This window comes from Artibeus jamaicensis, unplaced genomic scaffold, assembly GCF_021234435.1.
Source record: "Artibeus jamaicensis isolate MK-2021 breed Jamaican fruit bat unplaced genomic scaffold, CSHL_Jam_final contig_373, whole genome shotgun sequence".
Taxonomy (NCBI): domain Eukaryota; kingdom Metazoa; phylum Chordata; class Mammalia; order Chiroptera; family Phyllostomidae; genus Artibeus; species Artibeus jamaicensis.
In genome coordinates this window covers 272,954-297,558 of record NW_026521807.1, presented here as the reverse complement: position 1 = coordinate 297,558, position 24,605 = coordinate 272,954, and the positions used below count along the sequence as shown (strand labels likewise).

Sequence of the window (24,605 nt, the reverse complement as noted above, 5' to 3'; positions counted from 1 at the left end):
CTCTATCTCTTCCCTGTAGGGTATCTGTAGAATCATTTAAGCATGGTGTCCTGAGAGAACAACTGGCTAACTTGGCCACAAGACAGAAGAGCCTGTTAGCTGTGGCAAAAACACAGAAAAAAATAAGCCAGAAAATCCAAAACTATAAGAATGTCACCTCTGTGTCTGGTCTTAGTTGGAAGAAGCTGCCATCCAGCTCAGAGATCTCTTGTGAAAAGGAGGGCCAAGAGCTTACCAGTCTGGAACATCCAGAGCAGCCTCCCTCCGGTCCCTTTTCTCTCATCAGCCCTGTGTGTGGAAGCATACAGGAAACACAGTTGTCTGTGGAATCCTGGAGTGACAGCCAAAATGCCAACACTTGTCTAAATTCAGAGACAGTGAGAAGGGAAGAATTTTCTGGAAATGAGCTGAATTCTAGACAAAATGTCAGTGACTGTAACTTAGATGGGTCATCAAAATCCACACCTTCAGATGACACTAAACAGATTAAATTACCATCCCAGCCTGTTGGTTTTATTGCTCCAGTAGAATATTCACAAACAGAAAATGACCTTACAGAAAATACAGCCAAAGGTCATGAGTCCTATAGTCTTTCAGCACAAACTGGAACATCAAATACTTCAGAAATCACAAGTGTATTTGCCCAAAATGATGCCCCTCCATCAACTGTCATTTGTGGTCTTGCTCTTTCCAATTGTGATCTGAAAAGAGGAAAAAGGAAAACACCTTCCCAGCAACCACCTAGGAGGGCATCCGAAAACCTGACACATCAAGTTATTGATGACTTAGACAGTGATATGGGGCATCAGGTGAAAACATATCTTAAAAAATCAGCTTCTGCTGTTCTACATGCAAATGACAGTCAGAGCACCTCCTCCTGTGGGCCTGGCCGGCAGCATTCTACCAAAAAGCCTTTAAACCACAGTACAGCTCCTAAAAAGAAATGTGTGCAGATAAAGGATCTGATAGGACTGGGAAGAATTAACCCAGGAAATAACATTTTGGAATTCAAAACAGAGGTATCTTTTTTTTTTCCTCTAAAATCATGTAAACTTTATAAGTGAATAAGTTTTGGTGTTACCTAAATAGTAAATAGGCATTTTACTCCAGTTAGCAAAATGGGGTTTGACTGGGCTTCTTGAATGGAAGGACACAACCACTGTCTTCTTAGCAAGTGAAATCATGCTCATAGAATTGACCTGCAGATTTCAGTCACAAGCACCTTTGGGCTCTCAGACCAGAATTAGTCAATTACACTGCACCAGGAAGGATATGAGAACAATGTGAAAGTAAGTTGGAGCTGGCTTTGATTCCAAAGTTTTGGGAATTACCAGGGCACTGTTAAAGCTTCCCCTAGTAAGAGATAAGTATAAATTCATCTTCCACAGAAGCTCAGTTTGTTTTTACAAACAAAACTGACTTGGAGTTTGCATACATCAGATTCAATTAAAACAATATCACCTATTGCATAAAAACAGAGGAGAATAAATGGTGATACTAGATGCCAACAAAAGAGGCTTCCTTTCCTCTCTCCCCACATTCACTTTTTGAAAGTGGAATTCAGAGTGGCAAAGATTGCAGGGTCCTTGCTGATGGACCAGTCCATCAGATACCAGTCCTGGCTAACTGGAACTTATCTGAATGACCGGTCTTTCCAACCCTTTCCTTTCCAGATAATGAGGCTTTTCCTAGTAAGCTTTACTTATAAGTTAGGAGCAAAAAAATCAATTTTAAAGCTCCAAACTGTAACTTAAATACCAAATTAGTAGCTTCATCTCAGATCCCTTGATAATTCCTGTTTGCTTGCCTGTTAACCAGTTTATTGCTAAGTAATACCTACCTCAGATTAATCAAAGCAAATCATATTTTATTCAGTAAATTAGTTATACTTACTTATATTTTGACAGTTGTGGTTACTTCCCTCGATCAGCTATAACAACATTTTAATATAACTTTTCATATTTCAGCTATTTTTCCTTTATAGCTTTATTAAGATGTAATTGACACACTATACTACACATACTTCAGGTGTACGGTTTGACAAGTGTTGGCATAGCTATACACCCATGAATCTGTGACCACAAGCAAGATAATGAGCATGTCCCTCAAGCCTCCAAATCTCTGTGTCCTATTGTGTACCTCTTGTGTTTGCTCCCTTCCCATGTCACTCTCTAGACAATTACTGGTCTGCTTTCTGTCCCTATACACTAGTTGCATTTCCAAAAATTCTGTGTGAGTGGAATTATACCATATGTATTTATTTTTGTGTGGCTTCTTTCCTAGCATGGTTATTTGATATTCATCCTTGTTGTAGCATGTATCAGTGGTTTTTCTTCTTTATTGCTGAGTAGTAATTTATTGTATGTATATACTAGTTTATCAGTTCACCCGTGGTAGACATTTAGATTATTTCAAGTTATTGTTTACTACAAATAAAGCTACTGTGAACATTAATATGCAGTTTTGGTATGACATAGGCTTTCAATTTTCTTGAGTAAATACTTCTGAGTGGGGTGGCAGAATTATATATGGTAAATGTATATTTAAGTTTTTAAGAAACTGCTAAAGTTGTTTGTAACATTTTACATTCCTACCAGCTATATATGAGAGTTGCGATTCCTCTGCATCCTTACTTAGCCAACACTTAGTATGATGAGTCTTTTAACTCTAGCCATGCTATCATGTAGTATAGATATATGTATATATGTAATAGTACATGCGTTGTGGTTTCAATATGCATTTCATAATAATTATGGTGAGCATCTTTTCATGTGCTATTTGTCTTCATGTTTATTCTTTGGTGAAGTCTCTGTTCAAATATTTTGTCCAATTTTTATTAGTTTTTTTGTTTTCTTATTGAGTTTCGAGGATTGTTAAATCATTGTTCTATATATTGTCTGTTTTTGGTTATGTCAGATGTTAAGGTAAGTCTGGTTCCTGTTACTTCATCATGGCCAGAAGCAGAAGTTTACATATTTCATCTTTTTAAAAATATTTTTTTCTTCAGGAGACTACCCACAAAGCCAGTGTTTTATTGAGTGGTAAAATTAAGGTAGAAAGTGGTCAGATTTATCAAAACCCAGTCACCTGGCTCAAGGATCTTCTAGGAGGTGACAGTTATGTGACCTGGAATTATGCTTGGAGTAAGGTGGGTCATTTTTAAGTTTATCTTTAACTTCTTATTAAAATGGAAAGGTACTTTTTTTTTGGTAAAACTACTTACTCCTTTTTTAAAAAAGAAATCTGAAAGTTCTCCAGGCTTGTTTTTGTCCCCATGTGTCCCTTCTGCAATATGCTGCATGCTTTTCCCCACCACTCCTATTGGCAAGAACTCCCCAGGGGCAAGGTTGCACAGCTGACTGAGCCTCTCCTTCCTTGTTCTTCAGTTGGTCTCAAAAATTTGAATGCCCTAATTTTCTTGAACCCAAGTGATTTCAGGTCTTTGTGATTCCACAAAGAAAATTTGAAACCACGATATATTAATAATCTATTAATATGTTATCAGTATTCTGACAAAATCTTCTCCTAAAGACAGAAGGAACGAGCAAGGGACCTAAGACCCATAGAAATTGTGGTGCACCTTTATGTTTGAACATAGTCTTATCTATGAATTGCTAGCCCTCTCAAAGAAATATTTCTTTTTGATTCAGACTTCCCCAACTTAGTAGCCTCCCCCTCAGTCTGTCTTCTGACTTAAAAATCCAGTCTGTCCACCACTTTGAAGACTACTAATGACTGACACCCTTGAGGTCCAATGCTCAGCCACCTCCAGATATCTGTGGCACTTAAAGGAATTCTTGCATTGAATCACCTGGGAAAGTGTGAATAATTAGACACCTACCATGACTGTTTCACGGAACTACAGATGTCTTTGGCCTCTGCTAGCTCTTATAGTAAGCCTCAGTCCAGTACTAATAGAAGGCATAGCTTCCTCTCTCCTTCTGTGCCCAATTTAGCTCTGCCCACCTTTTCTCCTAACCCCTGCTCTTCATCTGTATCCTTAAACTCTGCGTTCTGGTCTCCTCCACCTTTGTGGCAGGTGCTTCCTGAACTGTATTTCAATTCCTTCTCTTATATCAGCACATTTTGAATTTTCTCTGCTTTATAGTCTGTCCTTTTTTTTTTCTCCTAAAGTTGTTGTTTTTTTTAAATTTCCAACCCTTGGTATAAGCAGATCACTTGCTTTCAATTCATCTTGCCCTGTCCTTTCCATGGATTCATAAATCATATTTGCATATTAGTAATTATCATTTAACCCATGGAAATTCCTTTTTTACAGAGTTTCTTAAACTTATGATAGGTTCTATCATTTGCTGAAACTGACTTTGTGCTCACAGTGTGAATATGGTACTGACTGCTATAGCTTAGGTTCTTTTGAGCTTGTCATACCTCTGCTACCCTGTGCTTAGTGATGACTCAAGTCTCCCCCTCTTTTTCTCTACTGGAACTACTGCATTTCCTGCTTTTGAATAGCTGGTTGTGACATCATTTAGCCCTTACACTGTACTTCATTTACATGTCACATTGCTTCTGATCTTTTCTTACCAGCCATGTCGATTAGAGTTGTATTTTTTAACACCTATGTGATAGTGAAGCCACATGCAGGTGTGGAAACCAATATTAGGTCAATTCTTGGATATAAGATACTCATATAGGTTATCTGAGTAGTATTATATATATTTTTTAAATTATCCTAAAAACAGAAACAGTTTTTAAATTTCTGTAGGCCATGCATGTACTTCTAGTAAATACTCAAGGCTGAAAAAGACTACCCCAGTGAGTTTCTTTATTAAAATATGGAGTTTACAAGATTTAAAAGCCTTTTTTAAAATTTACCACAGAAACAGCCTGTACCTTTCCTTGTCTTGGAGTAACTCCTGAATTCAGTCACTTCTTCATGAAAGGAGCTTTTGTTACATTGCTAAACATGAACATTTCAACTGACTAGTTTTAAGAATGCTAGTGGGGCTAGGGGGCCAGGAATGGTTGGTTGTCAGGCAAGAAATGCCAAAAAAATTAGGTCTTGTCTTGCATAAGACAGAAAACAGAGCCACTAGACACGGAGATGACTCATACTTCCCACCCCAGCAGCTGGGCCTGATGCTTACTCCCGCTGGGCGTCACTGTTTGCAGTCACCGACAGTCTCCTAGGCATCACCCTGATGTGGCAGACTGATTTCTCTGTGGGAGACAGGAGACCGTGCTTGTTCCTGATAGCACCCTTGATAAGGTACATGATGTGGGCAACAGTTGTCAACCCTGCCTACACATTAGAATCATTTGGAGAGCTTTTAAAAACCACCAGTGCCTAGTGGACTCCAGTTGCATAGTTTCTGATCTAACAGTCTGGTTTAAAAACCAGGTGGTAGCATTTTTTAAAAAGCCTTCCAGAGATTCTAATGTGCAGCCTGAGTGAGAATCACTGATCTAAGTCAAGTCATTTTAACTCTTCTGAACCTGTTTTCTTACGTGTAAAAATAAGTAGTAGTGCTAAATGGTCTCTAAAGACCTCTCCAGTTGGAGATGCCAGGACTTGCATAGCACTATGTGGTTCATAAAATTCTTCTGTGTGTATTCTATCACAAAAACTCCATGAGTTCAGAAGGTCAACCATAAACTTTATTTACAGATGAGAAAACAGGGTTGCAGGCAGTTAAGTGAACTTAATGGCCTCAAGGCCAGTAAGTACCAGAACCGGGACTAGAACCTGAGCCCATAGTGATTCCCTATCCACTGTTTGTTACACTTACAACAACCACGCACAGTGGGGGCCCACTTCCTTTCATTGGAAACAGGATGCCCTAAACTCAAAACACAGAATCATTTTGCTGCCTTTATGACTTTCTGCAAAGCCTTATTCTTGTGCAGCAAAAATTGCCCACTTCCACAGGAAAAATGCCTTTCTGTGATATAATAGCAGTAGGAAAATCATAAGAAAGGAAATGACAGTTTGTTTTTGTGAATGCCGAGGACTAGAGTCATGCAGATAAGAGTAGACTGCCGTTTCGGGCAGTGACTCAAGAAGCAGGGTAGACCTGTTGTGCAAACATACTTCTCGTTCCAGTGCTTTCATGTCTGGGTGTCTACCCTCATACACGTACTCCTTTGGATGTAGTATTGCCTTTTCTCTAAGGTTTCCCCCTCATTCTACACACTTTCTAAAAAAATTTCTCCCACCAGCATGATTAGGAATATCCAGATATGGAAAAGTTGGAGTGGGAATGTAGCAAGTGATGGAAACTGTTGATCTGGACAGACAGCCTCACTGAGTCAATTACTCTCCCAATGTGTTGTAACATAAACCTCTTGTGAGCCCAGTTTCTACTCAGAGGAGAGGGTTGGAGATGTGGGTCCTTTTGAAATACAAATATCCAGGAAGTATGAATCCTGAAGACATAAATAATGTGAAAAGCCTACTGCCCTTCTCTTGCCTGTGACTGCACAGGGCGTCTGGGGGAAGTAGAGAGAGGGGGGACTCTAGGATGGTGGTTGCGCAAAGGCGAGCAGTGGAAAGATACCTATCATTTCTCTAGGATCAGCTCTTCCAAGGCAGTTATTACACTTTGCTACTACTTTTTTCTTGTCTTCTGAATTCCTTAAGAAGTATTTTAATTTTCTTAGTCCCAATGTGTTTTTATGTTGCAATGAACTTAAACAAATGATCTTTGCCTTTTTACTCCCCCCTGAGATTCAAATCTATCATCCTTTCCTCTTTCTTCCTCTTGGAATAGTGAAAATTGGTTGACTTGCTTCTTAAAACTTGAAATGGAATTAAAACAGTCATTTACCATCTGTGAACAAATTCTCATTAGTCAATACCAATAATTATTTTTTTTAAAGACATGAAAAATGGACTGGTGCTTTCAAGTAAAAGGGAGTCCCAGCAAGAAAACAAATTCTTAGACACTTCTTTAATATTGAGAGGAAGGTTATGTTTTATACTGTTTTCTTGATGCATGTCAGTAGATGAGGTATAGAGAAACAGTTATTACTGCAGTTAATGACAACTAATACTGTACTGTAATTTCTTCAGGGACCTAACCAAGATAAGATAAAGTTAAGCAATCATTTCACTCAGCTCATTCACTACATTTCCAGAATAGTGGCTGACTGAATCACCCATCTACCCCAAATATGCACACATACACTCACATACACACACCCCATACCCCACTTCTTCCCTAAATATGATATTAGGGAATCAGCATAGTCTGGTTTCTGAGGAATAATGGATCATCTGCTATTAAGAGCTTCAGGGAAAGCATCAGTGGCTTCCGGGCAAAGCACCCCTCTAGTTTTACCTTTCAGAAAAGCAAGAGCACAACCACCTACAGGTATCTTCACAGAATACACTTTACCCTGAGCTACAACTCCCTTACTTGTCCTCATCTGGGGGAGGTAGCATCCCACCAGGTGCCCTTCATCAAGATGGGTTTTACATGGTGAAGTTGCTGAGACTTTTGGAGAGTATGTAGTCTGAGACCCTAAGAACCTAGCCTCTGTCTTACCAGGCAGGTGAGCTAGATTTGCATCTAATGAGATTTAGTCCAGGAATCAGACTTTGAGTCATAGGCAGATGTGAGGACTGTTTGCCCTTATTCTTTATTATCTTTTCATAGAATAGCAAATACACAAACCAGTAATGTAGTAGTTTATTATCAGGTATTATGTACTGTACATAATTGTATATGCTATACTTTTATACTACTGACAATGTAGTAGGTTTGTTCACACCAGCATCACCACAAACATGAGCAATGGGTTGCATTATTACATTAGGGTGTGATGGTTCCCTTATGCTTTAGCCAACTAGAGCACAGACACTATTATGAGATGGACCATTTCCAGAAGTAACCTAGTGCCTCTTCATTTAGAGATCTGTTACTATCCTTATTCAATAAATCACTTCTGCCCTGGCTGGTATAGCTCAGCGGATTGAGCACGGGCTGTGAACCCAAGGGGCGCTGGTTTGATTCCCAGTCAGGGCACATGCCTGGGTTGCAAGCCAGGTCCCCAGTGGGGGCCACATGGAGAGGCAACCACACTTTGATATTTCTCTCTATAAATAAATAAATAAATAAATAAATAAATAAATAAATAAATAAATCACTTCTGTCTTGTGGGAAACCAATTTTTAACTCAGTAGATTTTCTTTTAAAAAAAATTTAAATTCTCACCTGAGGATATATTAATTGATTTTAAGGAGTGAGGTAAGGAGAGAGAGAAAGAAAAAGAAACATTGATATGAGAGAGAAACATCAATAGGTTGCCTCCCATATGCGCCCCAACTAGGGAGTGAACCTGCAACCTATGTATGTGACCTGACTGGGGATAGAACCTGCAACCTTTTGGTACATGGGGCGACATTCCAACCAACTGAAGCACCCAGCCAGGGCTCAGTGCATTTTCTTACAGTTGTGTTCTTTGTGTGTCTGGATTACCCCATTGGTATGTTTAAGATCTCTAAGGTCACCAATATACAATTTTACTACCTTATACTGCCAGCACTAACTGGTAAAAATGTACTTTAAATCTGAGATATAGGTGAAAATATACCGAGACTGCATATTGATGATCGCATAAAGTGTATTGGATATTGTCAGGGCATAAGATGAGCAAAATCCATTGTTTCTTATTGTTAGTTGTCTGGAGAACCGACAGATGGCATTCAGGGGCCTCACCTCTCCTTCTTCCATGGCTAGTAGAGGGGTTTAGCACACTGGGTGGGCCAGGTCTGTGTCATTTCCATTACCAGTCTTCAGTCATGGGATTGAGCTCAAAGGGTGTCTAACCCTTCCCAATCCCTTAGGGCTTCCTCACTCTGTTCAGTAACAAGGATTTATTGATGATGTGCTAGACAGTATGCCAAATGCCTTTCCTGTTAATCTCTTCTAATCTTCAGAACAACTTAATAAGCTGGAGGTACTTGTTTTACAGATGTACAAACTGAGATTCAGAGAATTTAAGATTCTTGCTTAACAACTGGGATTTCAGAGATATTTTTCCCCAGTATTGTCAGGCACTATGTGAAATGCTAGAATATAAAATGAATATAACACAGGCCCTGTGTTCAAGGAGCTTATAGTTTAATGGGAACAGATACTTAACACATAATTAACACATAATTTCATCTAAATGGGAGAAGTGCCTTGACAGAAAATGAGCACAGAAGTTATGGGAGCCCAGATGAGGGTCATTACCTGAGCTTAAAGGTTATGGGAAGGCATCTTGGAGGGATGTTCAAGTTGAGACTTGGTTTAGCAGCAGTGAACCTAGCTTCTGGGGATATATTATCATACTGCCCTAGAACTAAGAGTAGAGAACCCAAAGACACTCAGGCCCCAAACATTTCTGGCAAGTATTTGCCAGTGCATTCATGTGTAGATATTTCTAAGCTCTAACCTTTTGAGCTGATAATAGTTAAGTTCACAAACAAACCATAATAAAAAACTTGAATATATAGACCCAAAATGTTTATTAATCTAATCAGTTAATTATCTGATTTCTTAAAGAGTACCATTACTTTTGTGATACTATTTATTTTATTTTTTTTATTTTAATTTATTTTTTTATTGATTATGCCATTACAGTTGTTCTATTCCCCCCTTCATTCCCCTCCACCCTGTACACCCTTCCCCCACCATTCCCCCCCTTTAGTTTATGACCATGTGTCTCAAGTTCTTTAGATTCTATATTTCCCATGCTATTCTTGCCCCCCCATCTATTTTCTACCTACTGTCTATGCTACTTCTTTTCTGTACCTTCTCCCCACTTCTCCTCCTCCCACTCTCCTGTTGCTAACCCTCCTTGAGATCTTCATTTCTATGTTTCCACTCCTGATCTAGCTGTCCTCTTAGTTTGCTTTTGTTTTAGGTGTGGTTGTTAATAACTGTGAGTTTCCTGTCCTTTCACTGTTCATGTTTTTTTAACTTCTTTTTCTTAGATAAGTCCCTTTAACACTTCATATAATAAGGGCTTGGTGATGATGAACTCCTTTAACTTGACCTTATCTGAGAAGCACTTTATCTGTCCTTCCATTCTAAATGAAAGTTTTGCTGGATAGAGCAATCTTGGTTGTAGGTCTTTGGATTTCATGACTTGGAATACCTCTTTCCAGCCCCTTCTTGCCTGTAAGATCTCTTTTGAGAAATCAACTGACAGTCTGATGGGAACTCCTTTGTAGGTGACTGTCCCCTTATCTCTGGCTGCTTCTAGGATTCTCTCCTTCATTTTAATTTTGGCTAATGTAATGATGATGTGCCTTGGTGTGTTTCTTCTTGGGTCCAACTTCTTTGGGACTCTCTGAGCTTCCTGGATTTCCTGGAAGTCTATTTCCTTTGCCAGATTGGGGAAATTCTCCTTTATTATTTGTTCAAATAAGTTTTCCACTGGTGGCTGTGCCTTTCCCCCTTCTGGTACCCCTATAATTCGGATGTTGGAGCGTTTAAAGATGTCCTGGAGATTCCTAAGCCTCTCCTCATTTTTTTGAATTCTTGCTTCTTGACTCTTTTCTGTTTGGCCATTATTTGCTTTCTTCTGGTCCACTCCATTGATTTGAGTCCCAGTTTCCTTTTCATCGCTATTGGTTTCCTGTGCAATTCCCTTCATTTCAATTAGTTTCACCTTCATATGTTTCTCTAATTTGTGGCTATAATCAACCAATTCTGTGAGAATCCTGATCACCAGTGTTTTAAACTGTGTGTCTGAGAGTTTTGCTATTTCTTCATCACTTAGATTTATAGGCTCTGGGGCTTTGAGATCTTCTTGAGCCATTTTTGGTCTGTTTGCGCCTGTTAAGTATGAGGAGCGGAGCCTTGGACTCCCAGGTCTCTGGGTTGTGGCGCTGTATGTGGGGGCGTGGTCAGAGCGGGGAAATGGCGGCAACCTCTGCTGCCGCTTGCCGCTGGGGCTGCTGGGTCCCATCTAATCGCCCACTCCCTCGCTTGTCAATCTGCAGTCAACCCGCAGCCCTGATCCCTCACTGTTTCCCCCGCAGTCGCTTGCTGGGTTGCTCACTAGGTCCAACCCTGCGCCTGGGTTCTGCACGCCAGAGTCCATCTGACCAATTTTTCCTATGCAACCCCGCTCCGCCAGCTGCTGGTTTCGCCCCTCTTACCGGTCAGGCTGAAGAATTTGTTGTTATCAGACTTTCGAAAAGTTCAATTTTCTGTGTTCTGGCTGTGTTTTCTGTTGCTGATATTTAGTTGTCTCTAAACTTGGTTGTGTGAGAAAGCCAGCGTCTCCACCTATGCCTCCATCTTGGCGGAAGTCCTCTGTGGTACTATTAATTTTATTAATGCAACGTGATTTTTTAGTTATTAAGTATCAATTGCCAAATTAATGGTGTTTGAATAAGTGAGTGGATAACAGAATTAATGATATATGACAGGGCTTAACAGATTTTTCTTGTGAAAGGCAAAATAATAAATGTGTTAGTCTTCGTGGGCATAGTCTGTGTTACAACTACCTGATCCTGTTACAGCACAAAAGCAGCCATAGATGTAAACAAATGGGTGTCATTGTGCTGTAATAAAATTTTATTTACAAAAGAAGGTGGAAGTTTACCAATCCATAATATACAACAGTCAGTACTTTACCAAAGTTACAATTTGCTCCTTATGAAATGTATATAGTTTTTTAATTATTTGCTTAATTATATGCAGGTAACATATCTGGGTAAAGAACTTTTAAAGTATGTTTCTGAGGAAGTACCCGTACCTCCAGAACCAGACTTGGTACCCCAGCAACATCAACCTTGTCTTCCAGGTATGAGCACACCCACACCCATTTCTTAGTTACAGGGAAAATACAGCCAGACACTGTTTTTTTGTTCTTTTGTTTGTTTTTGTCTTCTTTTTTCTGGTGAAATTCACATAACATTCAAATAACCATTTTGAAGTGAACAAGTCAGTGGCATTTAGTACATTCACAATGTTGTACAACCCCCACTTCCATGTAGTTCCATGTACCTGTGTAGTTCCAGGTATAGGTCTTCTGTGCCTGGTTTTATCACCCCAAAAAGAAAGTGCACACCCATTCAGCAGTTACACTCCATTCTCTACTCCCCCAGTCCCTGGGATCTACCAGTCTGCTTTCTGTCTGTATGGATTTGTCTGTTCTAAATGTATCATAAAGTAGATTCATACACTGTACAGGATGGGGTAAAAGTAGATTTACAGTTGTGAGTTTGTGGCACAGTTTATTCTTTATTTTTTTATTAATATGTTGTTTCCACATGAACTGTAAACCTACTTTTGCCCCACCCTATATAACCTTTTGTGCATCTCTCTGGCATCTGTCTCTTAGCATAATGCTTTCAAGGATCATCCACATTGTAACATCTATCAGTATCTCATTTTTTTATGGTTGAATAATATCCCAGTGCGTCCCATATGTACCACCATTTGTTCATTCATTCATTCTTTGATGGACATTTGGGTCATTCCACTTTTTGGCTATTGCTATGATCACATGTATACAGGTATTTGTTTGAGTATATGTTTTCAATTATTTGGGGTATATACCTAGCAGTGGAATTGTTATATCATACAGTAATTATATATATTACTTTTTGTGGAACAACCAAACTGTTTCCTACAACTGAACCATTTTTATAATCCCACCAGCAATGTATGAGTCTTCCAATTTCTCCATGTTCTCAGCAATACGTGTTACTATCTGTTTGTTTACAGCACTCCATTTCTACCTACAGTTGATTCTAGGAGAATTTAAGAAATGATACCTTCCCCTCATAATTTCTTTCTTTGAATATATGCTGTACTTACTTTGGGTAGATTTTTTTAAGTGCCCTATAAAAGTGAAAAAATATTATTTTTCTTTTCTGCAGTCAACAACTATGATTTATCTGATGTGATCTTATTCTGAAAAAACTGAAAAGAATGTAGTCTTCACCAGTTAGCAGAAGTGATCTTAAAGTGATTTCGAAGTGATATTAAAGGGGCAGCACACATTTTTGGAAAACAGACATAACTAATGTTAAGCTTACCCTTCTCTGCTGTAGCAGCCCCTCTTCCCCCCCCCTCAGTTCCTCTGTCTCAGACTAGTTGGGAACAATGTAAGCAGAGAGGAGGTACAAAATAGAAAATAATACTGTGATAACCGGAGTCATGAATCAAATGAATTACTACCACCAAGCCCCAATCAAGATGCTCCAGGATTTTTCCCTTCCTTTCAACAAACCCCAATGATTCGAAGTACTTTCCTCTCCAAACTTGATACCTTATCCACCGTAACCTCTTAGGGCCCTCCTTTGTCTCTAACACTGGCTTAAGAATAGAACATATTTTTCTCAGCTTTCTGAAGACAGACTCAAAAGTGCTTTTTATCATTTTGGGGGAAAACAGATCTGGTAAAACAACAATTGGGGTGAAGTTAAAGGGCTTAAGAAACTAAAAGTTTTTTTAGTAATTTATGGTCTTTGTTCCTAACCCTGACTGCAGATCTATCTAATCAAATCTTGGAGTAGAGTCCAGGAACCTGAATTTTTTATTAATCCAGAGGATATGTTTATTGATTTTAGAGAGAGAGGAAAGTGGGGAGAGAAACACTGATGTGAGACAGAAACACTGAGAGGTTGCCTCTGTACGCATCCCAACCAGGGATCAAACCTGTAACCTTTTGATGTATGGGACCAGGCCAGGGCTAGGCACTTGAACTTTCAAAAGTGAGTCTTATGCAGTCACTTATTGCAGTCTGACTTATTACTCTAAAACTAGTACTCTGAATGACTAGTAGAATATTCTTATGCAGATAATAATTTGAAAATTTGGTACATTCAGCCCTTCATTTTGATTCCAAAAGCACACCTGCTGTAGTGCTCACAGGATCTCTCGGTATCTCTCTCTCTCTCTCACACACACACATACACACACATACACACGCTTGAAGGAAAGAGCCAAGCAAATTCTTTCTCCTCTTAGATTCTAACCTCAAAGCAGAAATATACGTCCTTCCCTGTATCACAAAGGTTCTGTGCTCCTCAGATTTTCTAGTGCTAGGCATGAATGTCCAACCCCAGCCATGCATCTCCTTCCTCACAGGACCACAGTTCCCTGCTAAGTGAACATAAAACAAAAAAATGTCTTCTCAACTGCTATTTATGTCGTCAACAGTATAAAATTTCTTGTTATTAAATCCTGAATTATCTTTCCTTTAGATATTTCAAAAATATTAATGCTAACTTGAGAACTGTGGAGGAGCCAGTATGCCAGCCCATTTCTTGCTGTCTTGATCTAGGACCAGGAATCTACAGGCAGGTCCCTGCTGGCATTCTATAGGCTGCTGTTGGAGTTTTGTTTGAACTTTCTTGATTTAAGACTCTTCTGTGCCTGGTTTTGTGGTACCTTACAGAAATCCAAAGACATGGCAAGTTAGAAAAATGTAAACTCTCTTATTCTATTATAAGTAAAGCATTCAGGAGAGAAGCTTTTTCTCTCTTCTGCATATCAGGATGTACTCATGGAAGGGAAGATGAGTCAGTGTGGATTTCATCAGCCTACTTCAGATCATGAACAGAAGCTGTTCTCTTACACTTGCTGATGATCACACAGTTCAGAATATAGTTTTTCAGGACTAAGGGACCATGCATCCTGGTTTGACCTAGGCAGTCCTTAGTCCAGCAAAATTATTAGTAGCATACCCTTTCACTTTCAGACATGCCTTGTTTAGATGACCCAGTAGAGGAACTAATAAGCAAATAGGTGTTGGAAAAGGAAAATTTAGATAAGGTGTTTTTAAAAATGAGGGAAACTTTTAAATTGTATTTAATTTTATATGAAGTGTATAGATTCTAACACTGTTGTACAAAGAGATGTTCAACTTTTATATCATTATAAATTCTCTACATTATAAAATTCTACATTATAAATAATTGCTGGTTACCTAATTTTAATCCCCTGGTAGACTGAGAAGATCTTTGCATTTAGAGAAACTTTTATGTGCCCTTGCTTCCTATTATGTTCCCCAGTGCCTGGCCCACAGTAGCGTCTGGGTGAGTGTTCACTGAATAGTGCTCACTGAACGAATGAGTGCATGCATGAATATGATTCAGAGCACTGCTACTTTAAGACTGGATTTACTTGTGATTGACTGTTTGTCTTTTTTTTTGCTTTCTTATTGAATTTATTGGGATGGCATTGGTTAATAAAATTATGTAGGTTCCATGTGTACAACTCTGTAACACATCATTTGTATATTGTATTGTGTGTACACCACCCCAAGTCAGGTCTCCTTCCATCACCATATTTGACTGTCTTAATAAGCGGACATCACTGGATCTCAGCAGGCCATAGTGAAATTTCTGGTAAAGAAATCAACAAATGGTATATGGGATTTAGATTAGTTAGTATTATCTCCTTTATCAGAATTTTCTGCCTCTAATTATGAGATATAAGAGTATAAGAGTGATGGATCCTCACATTTTCTGAACCAGAAATTCGAGAAAACTATCTCTCCCACTTTTCCTCCCCTTCTTTATGAGAAATTATAAAGGAATCAGTTTAGCTTTGTTAACCAACTTTTCCTAAACTTCTTTAATCAGATAATATATATTGACATTTTGTGGGGCAAATTGCAACAACCTCAATACCTACTTTTGGATCCATGGTATGAAGAAAATCCTGAGTCATAAAGATAAGTGATAAAAATGTTTAATCTTGCCATTTAAAAACGTTCTTCTTTTAATCAGAAGTGCTTGAAAGAGTTTTATTCTGAGTTCCACCAAAAAAAACACGAGTTAAATTGGTAACTCAAGTCAGTGTATTGATGGACTCAAGTGCTAAAATGTGGTATATTAACAAATTTGTGGATACGTTTTTCCAACTAACAATTTTAAACAAACACCAGCTTTTAAAATGGAATGAGTCTGTGGTGTATTTTTCTTTAAAATTTTACAACTTCATCTCAAGCCTCTCTCTCATCTTTGCTTAGTTGGTGGTAGTTCCTATTCTGTGTTATTGAGTGGATCTTCACTTATATTTCAGTACAACATGGAAGATAAACATTCCCAAATGTCTACATAACTCATGATCACTGTGTATAAACACACTGACATTTTTTAATTTTTTTTAAGATTTCATTTGTTTATTTTGGGGGGGGGATGGAGAAAGAGAGGGAGAGCACCATCAATGTGTGGTTTCCTCTCACATGCCCCCGACCAGGGACCTGGCCCACAACCCAGGCATGTGTCCTAGACTGGGAATTAAACCAGCGACCCTTTGACTCACATGGGCTGGCACTCAGTCCACTGAGACATACCAGCTAGGGCACATTGACATATTTTTCACAAAAAATTTTTTAGAAAGTTCTGTTAAGCTAGATCACATTTTAATATTTACCTGGAAAACCAATTGTATATATTTATGTCCCCTGTCAATGTAGTACCAAGACACTTAAAGCACATTAAACTAAACATATTCATCTAAGCAAAAAGAGAAACATCTTCCTGAAATGCTTCTCTTCCCAAGTCATCATTTAGAGCACACTATTACAGAATTTTCTTTCATGGGGCTGAGCTAAATGATGTTAGACACTGAGCTAACATCATTTGTTTATTTGAAAATAGAGCATTCTTTAAAAAAAAAACAAGAGACTCTTGTTTTTAATAAAAATGGTCCTTAACTTACTGATAATCTGTTTTAAATAAGTAACTCTAAAGCATTTTCATCATTTCAGTGCTGTTATTGTGCTTCATTTCTCTGTAAAAGTATATGTAATAGAGCACAAACATTCACAGGTGCTTCTGTTTTATGTGGTTAAGATTTTCTTAAACCTTGAAAACCCAAGAAAGATGGGGCATGATAACAGAGCAGAGGGTTTATTTCCGCTCCTGTTTACAACTCATGATTCTTTCTCATTATTTTCATCATCATGTTTTTCATAGTAGTGTCATGATTAATTCTCCTTTGACCTAACTCATAGGGTAGAAGAGAGAGAAGAAAACCAGTTCTCTGTTGAGTGTCTGCCCTGTGCCTGGCCCTCTCCCAGATTATTTTACACACATTAGGCCATTTAAGACCTCCTTTCTCAGTAGAACTCCAGGGTTCACGATTGCACTACAAAGACACAAAAACCCTGCAACCTTACATGTAAAATCAAGTATCTCAAATCCAATTCAGCTTAAGGAACCACCCAATAAATTTCAGTTTTCTCCAAAGAATAAAGGCTGACATAGTTTTAAATTTCAAATATAATATTCAACTTTATTTTTTTATTCCAATACAGTTTCACAGACTCTTTATCTTATTAATGTGAATCTATATCAAATTATTGATTTAGTTTTAACTATCAAATTACATAGTAATCCACCAACATATTTATCCTTTAGGAACTCTTTATTTTTCAAAGACACTGAGCTTTTATTTAAGTAGTCATAAGAGATTTTTTTCCTCAGCACAACTAGAACAGATGTATTTTTATAATCTGTCAAAATAATTCTTAATCATTTTGCCTTTGGTTGTAATTCTATTTATAATTCAGAATAAAAATGTATATATGAGTATGTTCATTTCCATTTATAACTAGAGGAAGCAAAGTTTCATCCCATGCTTCTGATGAAATGTGGAATGCTTAGTTCATATGAATAAATTATGGAAGCCTAAGTTCAGGAATTTTCAAGTTAGAAGTGAGCCTATTATATCAACTCGTCTTGGGCCTGTTTTACTGATGACAAAACAGAGCCAGAGAGGTAAAATGGGTTATACGAAGAGTTCACAGGTTAGTGGTGTTTCAGAAGTGAACCATCAGATAAAATAACAAATCTGATTATTTTTGCTTTTGACCTATTAAGAGAAATTTTTTTAATTAGAGGATAAAAATTAAAATTATTTTAATTTAAATAACTTGTCATGACTTCCAGCCAAGATGGAGGCTTAGGTGGAAACATTGTGCCTCCTAGCACAACCAAGGTTAAACAACAAAGTCTTAGTAACAAAAACGCAACCAAAACACAGAAAATTGAACTATACGAAAGTCTGAGGACAACTAACCCTTCAGCCAGACCATTAAGAGGGGTGGAACCAGTGGCTGGCAGAGCGGGGTTGTGCAGGAAAACTTGGTCAGACCAACCCAGTTGCACAGGGGCGGATGGTAAATCCCAGGTGTGGGGTTGCGAGGGGCAGACCCAGTGAGGGTGTAAGGTGGCAGGCTGACCGCAGTCACACATTCACTCACAGATCAACCAGGCGAAGGAGTGAGCAGTGAGACGGACCGCACAGGCCCCAGTGAAGCAGCAGAGAAGACCAGTATTGCCCCGCTCTGCCCCTGCCCCCACATACAGCATCACAACCCAGCAACCTGGGTGGCCCCGTCCTGGTGAACACCTAAGGCTCCGCCCCTCATACACAACAGGCATGAACAGACCAAAACATTATGGCTAAAGAAGAAGAACAGCTCAAAGCCCCAGAGCTTATAATTCTAAGCAACCAAGAAATAGCCAGCCTATCAGATGCACAGTTCAAAACACTGGTGATCAGGATGCTCACAGAACTCGTTGATTTTAGTCACAAATTAGAGAAACAAATGAAGGCTAAACTAATAAAAATGAAGGGAAATGCACAGGAAACCAATAGCAATGGAAAGGAAAAAACTGGGACTCAAATCAAGGGAGTGGACCAGAAGGAAGAAAAAAATGACCAAAGAGAAAAGGATGAAGAAACAAGAATTCAAAAAAATGAGGAGAGGCTTAGGAACCTTCAGGACATCTTTAAACGTTCCAATATCCTAATTATAGGGGTACCAGAAGGGGAAGAAGAACAGCAACAAGTGGAAAACTTATTTGAACAGATAATAAAGGAGAACTTCCCCAATCTGGCAAAGGAAATAGACTTCCAGGAAATCCAGGATGCTCAGAGAGTCCCAAGGAAGGTGGACCCAAGGAGGAACACACCAAGGAATATCATAATTATATTAGCCAAGATTAAAATGAAGGAGAGAATCCTAGAAGCAGCAAGAGATAAGGGGACAGTCACCTACAAAGGAGTTCCCATCAGACTGTCAGCTGATTTCTCAAAAGAGATCTTACAGGGAAGAAGGGGCTGGAAAGAAGTATTCCAAGTCATGAAATCTAAAGACCTACAACCGAGATAACTCTATCCAGCAAAGCTTTCATTTAGAATGGAAGGACAGATAAAGTGCTTCTCAGATAAGGTCAAGTTCAAGGAGTTCATCATAACCAAGCCCTTATTATATGAAATGTTAAAGGGACTTATCTAAGAAAAAGAAGATAAAGAAACATGAACAGTGAAAGGACAGCAAACTCACAGTTATTAACAACCACACCTAAAACAAAAGCAAACTAAGAGGACAGCTAGATCAGGAGCGGAAACATAGAAACAGCAATCACACAGGGGGTTAGCAACAGGGGAGTGGGAGGAGGAGAAGGTACAGAGAATAAGTAGCATAGATGGTAGGTAGAAAATAGATAGGGGGGAGGGCAAGAAAAGTATGGGAAATATAGAACCTAAAGAACTTGAGACATGTGGTCATAAACTAAAGGTGGGGGATGGTGGGGGAGGGGTATGCAGGGCGGAGGGGAATAAATGGGGGAAATAGGATAACTGTAATGGCATAATCAATAAAATACATTAAAAAATAAATAACTTGTCACTGGAAGTGCTAATTTGGACAACTAGGTAACATGAATGGTTGTACGAGCCCATGCTTTTGCCTGGTAATGAATCTAGCAATTCAGTTTAAGTATAGTTATGCAGAATATTGAATATTTGGTGATACTAAGATCTAGTTTGTGCATAAGCAGAGTGACTTCTTAGTGTGCACTTGTTGAAGATGAGGGACAAGAAGAGCCAAACATCCACATACATAGCTATTTTCTTAGTTGTACTGGTCTGCTAAATATGCTTCTGTTTACAAACTTTGTTTACAGATCTTAGAGGTATTTTGCCTAGGGAAATCTACCTCAAGTAAAAGTGAACATTAAGCCTTGCCCAGGTAACTCAGTTGGTTAGAGCATCATCCCAGCACACTAAGGATGTGAGTTCAGTCCCCTGTCAGGGCACTTACCAGAAGCAACCAATGAATGCGTAAATATGTAGAATAACAAATCAATGTTTCTCTCTCTCTCTCTTTCCCCCATTCCTTTGTCTCACTAAAAATTAATAAATTAAAAAAGAAAACTTTTTTAAGTGAAAATTAAAGGGAGGAGGTTTCTGTCCCTCTGTGGAGTAGATTGCTTGTCTTCACAGTTCCTGATGGAAAAATTCTTTGTGAAAAGCTACAAGTAGATGTCTGTGGTATCATTGCAAAGAAGATGATCATTACTTGACCAATGAAGGGATTAAATTACTACCAGGGTTCTAATTTCTCAAACACAAAAATTCTTTCAGTGATAGAGCTTCTCGTTTAATCTTCTTAGTCCTCCTTGTTTCTTTCAGGCTCAAGAGCCAGGAGATGCCTCGCCCCTTAAGCAGAACTAGATGTTCAAGTGCTGTTGCACTTAATCCTTCCTCAGTGAGGACTGGAAAAAATAGTCATTATGGTCAGGCTGCTTATGTCTATGTGTGTGTATATGTTTCTGGTGTCACAGTGTCTTACCTGTCAGTTCCTATTTATGCCGATTCCAACAACCTAGTTTTTCTAAGATCTTTCCATGGAACAATGACAATTATTTATGGACTCCAAGTAAAATTATCTATTAAAAGTACATTTTATAAGTGATGTGTGAATCTTGCTGCTTTATCCCCTCCCAGTGCCCCACCCCTAACGTGACTATCAGGGCTAGAAGGGAAGCAAAACTTCAGTGTTTGGGAGCTTTCAGTCTGGAGGCAAATCTTCCGAGTGTGCCCTTCTCTTGGGCCCTTTACCTGTCCCATCTCTCCCGACTGGCCCAAAGCTCGGTGGGAGCAATAGGGTTGGAGTAAGAGCATAGGCTGGATTGGTGGGGAAACTTTTGTTCACTTTTCTTTTATATTTAAGTAAGTGTCTCTATTTTGTGTCACCTGTTAAGTAACAGTGAGTATACTGAACACTATAAATTAATTATTAAATAAAAAATAAAACCTAAATCTCAGTTTTCCAACTAATTAGATTCTTTCCCTTTCTTACCTCACATGGTTGTGCAAGGATTAAAATATTGAACAGTATCGGGCAGCTGTGTGATACTATTATCACAGCACTTAAAGAACTTACAGAAGGATACGGTACATGCCGGGTTGTTACCATTGCTTACCTGGGCAGGAGGGGAAGGTGGGTAAAGACCATTCCTACAGGCAGCATTGGAGCATTTACACAGATAAAACATTAAAAGCTCAGCTGCCTAAGCCTTGAAGCCAGAGGAGATATCCCAGAATATGCTATAGAGTGAGCCCAGACTAGGGTCTGTAGAAAAGAATCTTGATTCTAGAATTGTGCCCTTAGCTACAGTGTCACAGCTTATTTATTTCTCAGAAAACCAGTATATAGAACACACAATATATTTTCACTTATTTAAAGTAGGTATACTGCCTGAATATGTTTCATGTTTAAGTAAAGAAAAGGCAAGTAATTTTTAAAACATTATTACATACCAGTATTCATGCTTTCAGGTGGAAACACACACACACACACACACATATAAATAATCGCCAAAGGTTTGCTGAACTTCAGAAAAAGAAGAAAAGGTAGTGAGGTTCTTTGGCTCTAATTTTGCTTAATGTTATTTGCCTGGAATGATTCGAATAATTTTGAAGCTTGTACTGTTATGTGATAAAATAACATAGCAGTTGTACAGTTAACTAAAATTTAGTTCAAGCTGGAATCATAAGTTTGACATTAATTTGCTGTATTCTTACATTTCCTTACCTGGGGATTACTCTGTTTAGCTCAGTTTTCTGTATATGTGTGTTTTTGTTTTGTTTCCCTCATTCCAACCCTGCAGATATGTTGGGAATTTTCTTGTGGACAACAAAGAAAATTGGGAGCTAAAAGCTGTGCTCAGCCAAAGGTGCAGGATCCTGGTAAAGTAGATAGTATAGGGCAACACTGGCTGGAATGAAATGGGCAGCAGTGAATGCCCTGGCGGATTCAGTTCAGAGATGCCTAGTGCAGTGAGGGTGGTAGAGGAGAAGAGAGGCAGCAGAAGATGAGAGGTAAAGGTGAGGAGCACAGCTGTATTGTAAGAAATGGTCTTCTTTCCCTGTCAGTCTGATCATTATGGAAGGAAAGCCATTCTCTAATGAGCAGAAGATGGTCTTAATACTATGTTTCGTGATGTGATACGCATATCCCCAGGCCATTTTCCATGGATTTCCCCAGGAAATGGCTACTGAGGAGCTGATTGAAGTTTTCCCACAGTCCTGTGACTGTTCAAAATTGAGCAGTGTATTATGCTGACAGTAAACTTGAGTGGAGATGGAGATGGGAGTTTAGCCATGCCCTCTGTCCCTTTGAAAGAGAAGCCAGGTGCATGGCTACTAGCTAGAATATCAACCAGTTAAGTCCCGTGGGTATATCATGGCTGACCTGTTGAGAAACATAGAGTAGAGCAAAACCATCACACACTACTGACCTCAGTGATAAAATAGCCCTGCTAAAAAAAAGAGGAGGTAGGCCTAAAATGGTCTCCTTCTCTTAATTCATTACAGTCTTAAACGGAGAGAGAGCCCAGGTTCATCTCTGAGCAAAGACAGAGTGCAAAGTGAGTGAATAACACTTCACAATTTTACAGAAAGATTTCACGTATGTGGTATTTTTTCATTTGACAGAGATGAATGATGGGAATGAAAAGGCAAAATGAAAATATAGTTAACATTAGCATTGCTTTATTGAAAATTTAATTCTAGGAGTTACTAGGTTAACAAATATTCATCCGAAAGTGCAGTTTTCCAAACAATTTCATTGTAGTATTTCAAGCATCCTGAGTCTGGACCACTCTATACCCAGCATTTCAGTTGGGAAAACAGGCAGGTTGCTTCCTCTAAAGCTGCTGCCTACCAGTATGTAGTTTTGTTGGTGATCTCTTTTTTTTAAGATTTTATTTATTTATCTTTAGAAGGGAAGGGGAGAGGGAGAGAAATATCAGTGTATGGTTGCCTCTCATGTGACCCCTGGTGGGAACTGGCCTGCAACCCAGGCATGTGCCCCAACTGGGAATCAAACTGCGATCCTTTGCTTCACAGGCCCATGCTCAATCCACTGAGCTACCCCAGCCAGGGCTGTTGGTGATCTTATGTGAATACCATTGTGCTGATTTCTTGTCACAAATGAGGTGAAGCTCATTGGGCGCTGCCAGCCCTCTCTTACAAGTGCCTTTATGTAGGCTCCGACTTTTATGGGAAGGCTCACTCTTTGGAAAGAGACAGTAGGTTTTTGTGCATAAGGCCTATCCTTGCTGTGATGAAGCTAAGCTAACCTTAATAAAATTAATTTAAAGTAATATTTAAAGCCTTATTTCTTTGGCTTTTTTTTTTCTGAAAAAAGAATGCTCCTCACCTCCAACTTTTGTGGGATACCTTGTTGCAGAAAGTCTACAGAAAAAGGGGGCTGCTATAAGGGAATTTTTATGTTTAGTTATGGACCATGTATAAAAAAGTTAAGATTCTTCATGTTGCGACACTTTAGAACCCAAATCAGACTGGCTTAGCCCTCCTCCCCCACAGAAAGGAATGTTGTTGACTCATACATGTATGAGAAACCAGGAAGAGGTCTTCAGGCTCAAGCCAGATTTCAAACAGTGTGGCTGGTACTCAGTTTTCTTGCTTTCTGTTTGTCAGCTCCACCCTAACAGCCTCTCCTCTATCCCAGAGCTACATGCCTCCAGGTTCAAGTTCAGAAGGGAAGAATATGGAATTCTTTCCCAGAAGACTCAGCAAAGATTTCTTGCATCTCACTTCACTCTGAATGGGTCATGTTTTCATCCCTGAGTCAATGCCTGTTCACTGATTGGCTTAGATCTAAATTCCACTGGAACCATATGGGCCAAGTGTGAGGAAAAGGTTGGTTTTCCAGGGGCAAATCAGAGTGGAGTCAGCATGAGAAGGATTAAGGGCTACTGGGCATCAAAAACACCAGATACCCACACAGATGTGTAATTATGTCAACATTAGTATTGTTTAGAATTGTGAACAAAGGCTCTGTGGTATGTCGAACCGAAACTGCTTGGCAGAATTTATGCTCATATTGGTACTCTATGTGGAATAAGATTCAGTGTGCTGAACTATGTGGAGCTCATGCAGCCCTCTGAAAAAGGAATCTCTGTGACTGTCAGGGAGGTTGAAGAAACCACTTTCAGGATCAGTGAGTCTTAGACTGCAAACAGGCTTCTTCCCACCAAGATCAGCCGATGCTGATTTACAGCTTATCTCAGGTACAGAAAGTGGAGTGAGTGAAGAATGACCTGGTCAAAAAGCCTATTATGTGTGCTCATAGACTTACTAGGATTTGCAATAAGTAAATTTAAATCTTATTTTTAAAAGACAGCTTTTAATTTGTTGACACTTATTTTAACAGGAACTTCTGGACAGTCAATGCAAAGCATACCACATTATCTACAAATAAATGAGATACTATTAATCAGTGATCAAGAATTTCTCCCATGCCATATTATGGATCAACACTGGAAGTTCTATGTGGAATGTGAGGAGCTAACATTCTAA

At 39.0% G+C, this 24,605-nt stretch overlaps 1 protein-coding gene across 1 annotated transcript in view; it reads left to right on the top strand.

The window, feature by feature from the left end:
• ANKRD31 (ankyrin repeat domain 31) overlaps positions 1-24,605 on the top strand; it is a 137,438-nt gene extending 112,833 nt beyond the window's left edge. Inside the window, exons 22-25 of the mRNA XM_053664472.1 lie at positions 20-1,019; positions 3,008-3,148; positions 11,664-11,766; positions 24,460-24,605. Of these exons, the coding sequence (XP_053520447.1) occupies positions 20-1,019; positions 3,008-3,148; positions 11,664-11,766; positions 24,460-24,605 (1,390 nt within the window). The remainder of the gene's footprint in view (positions 1-19; positions 1,020-3,007; positions 3,149-11,663; positions 11,767-24,459) is intronic.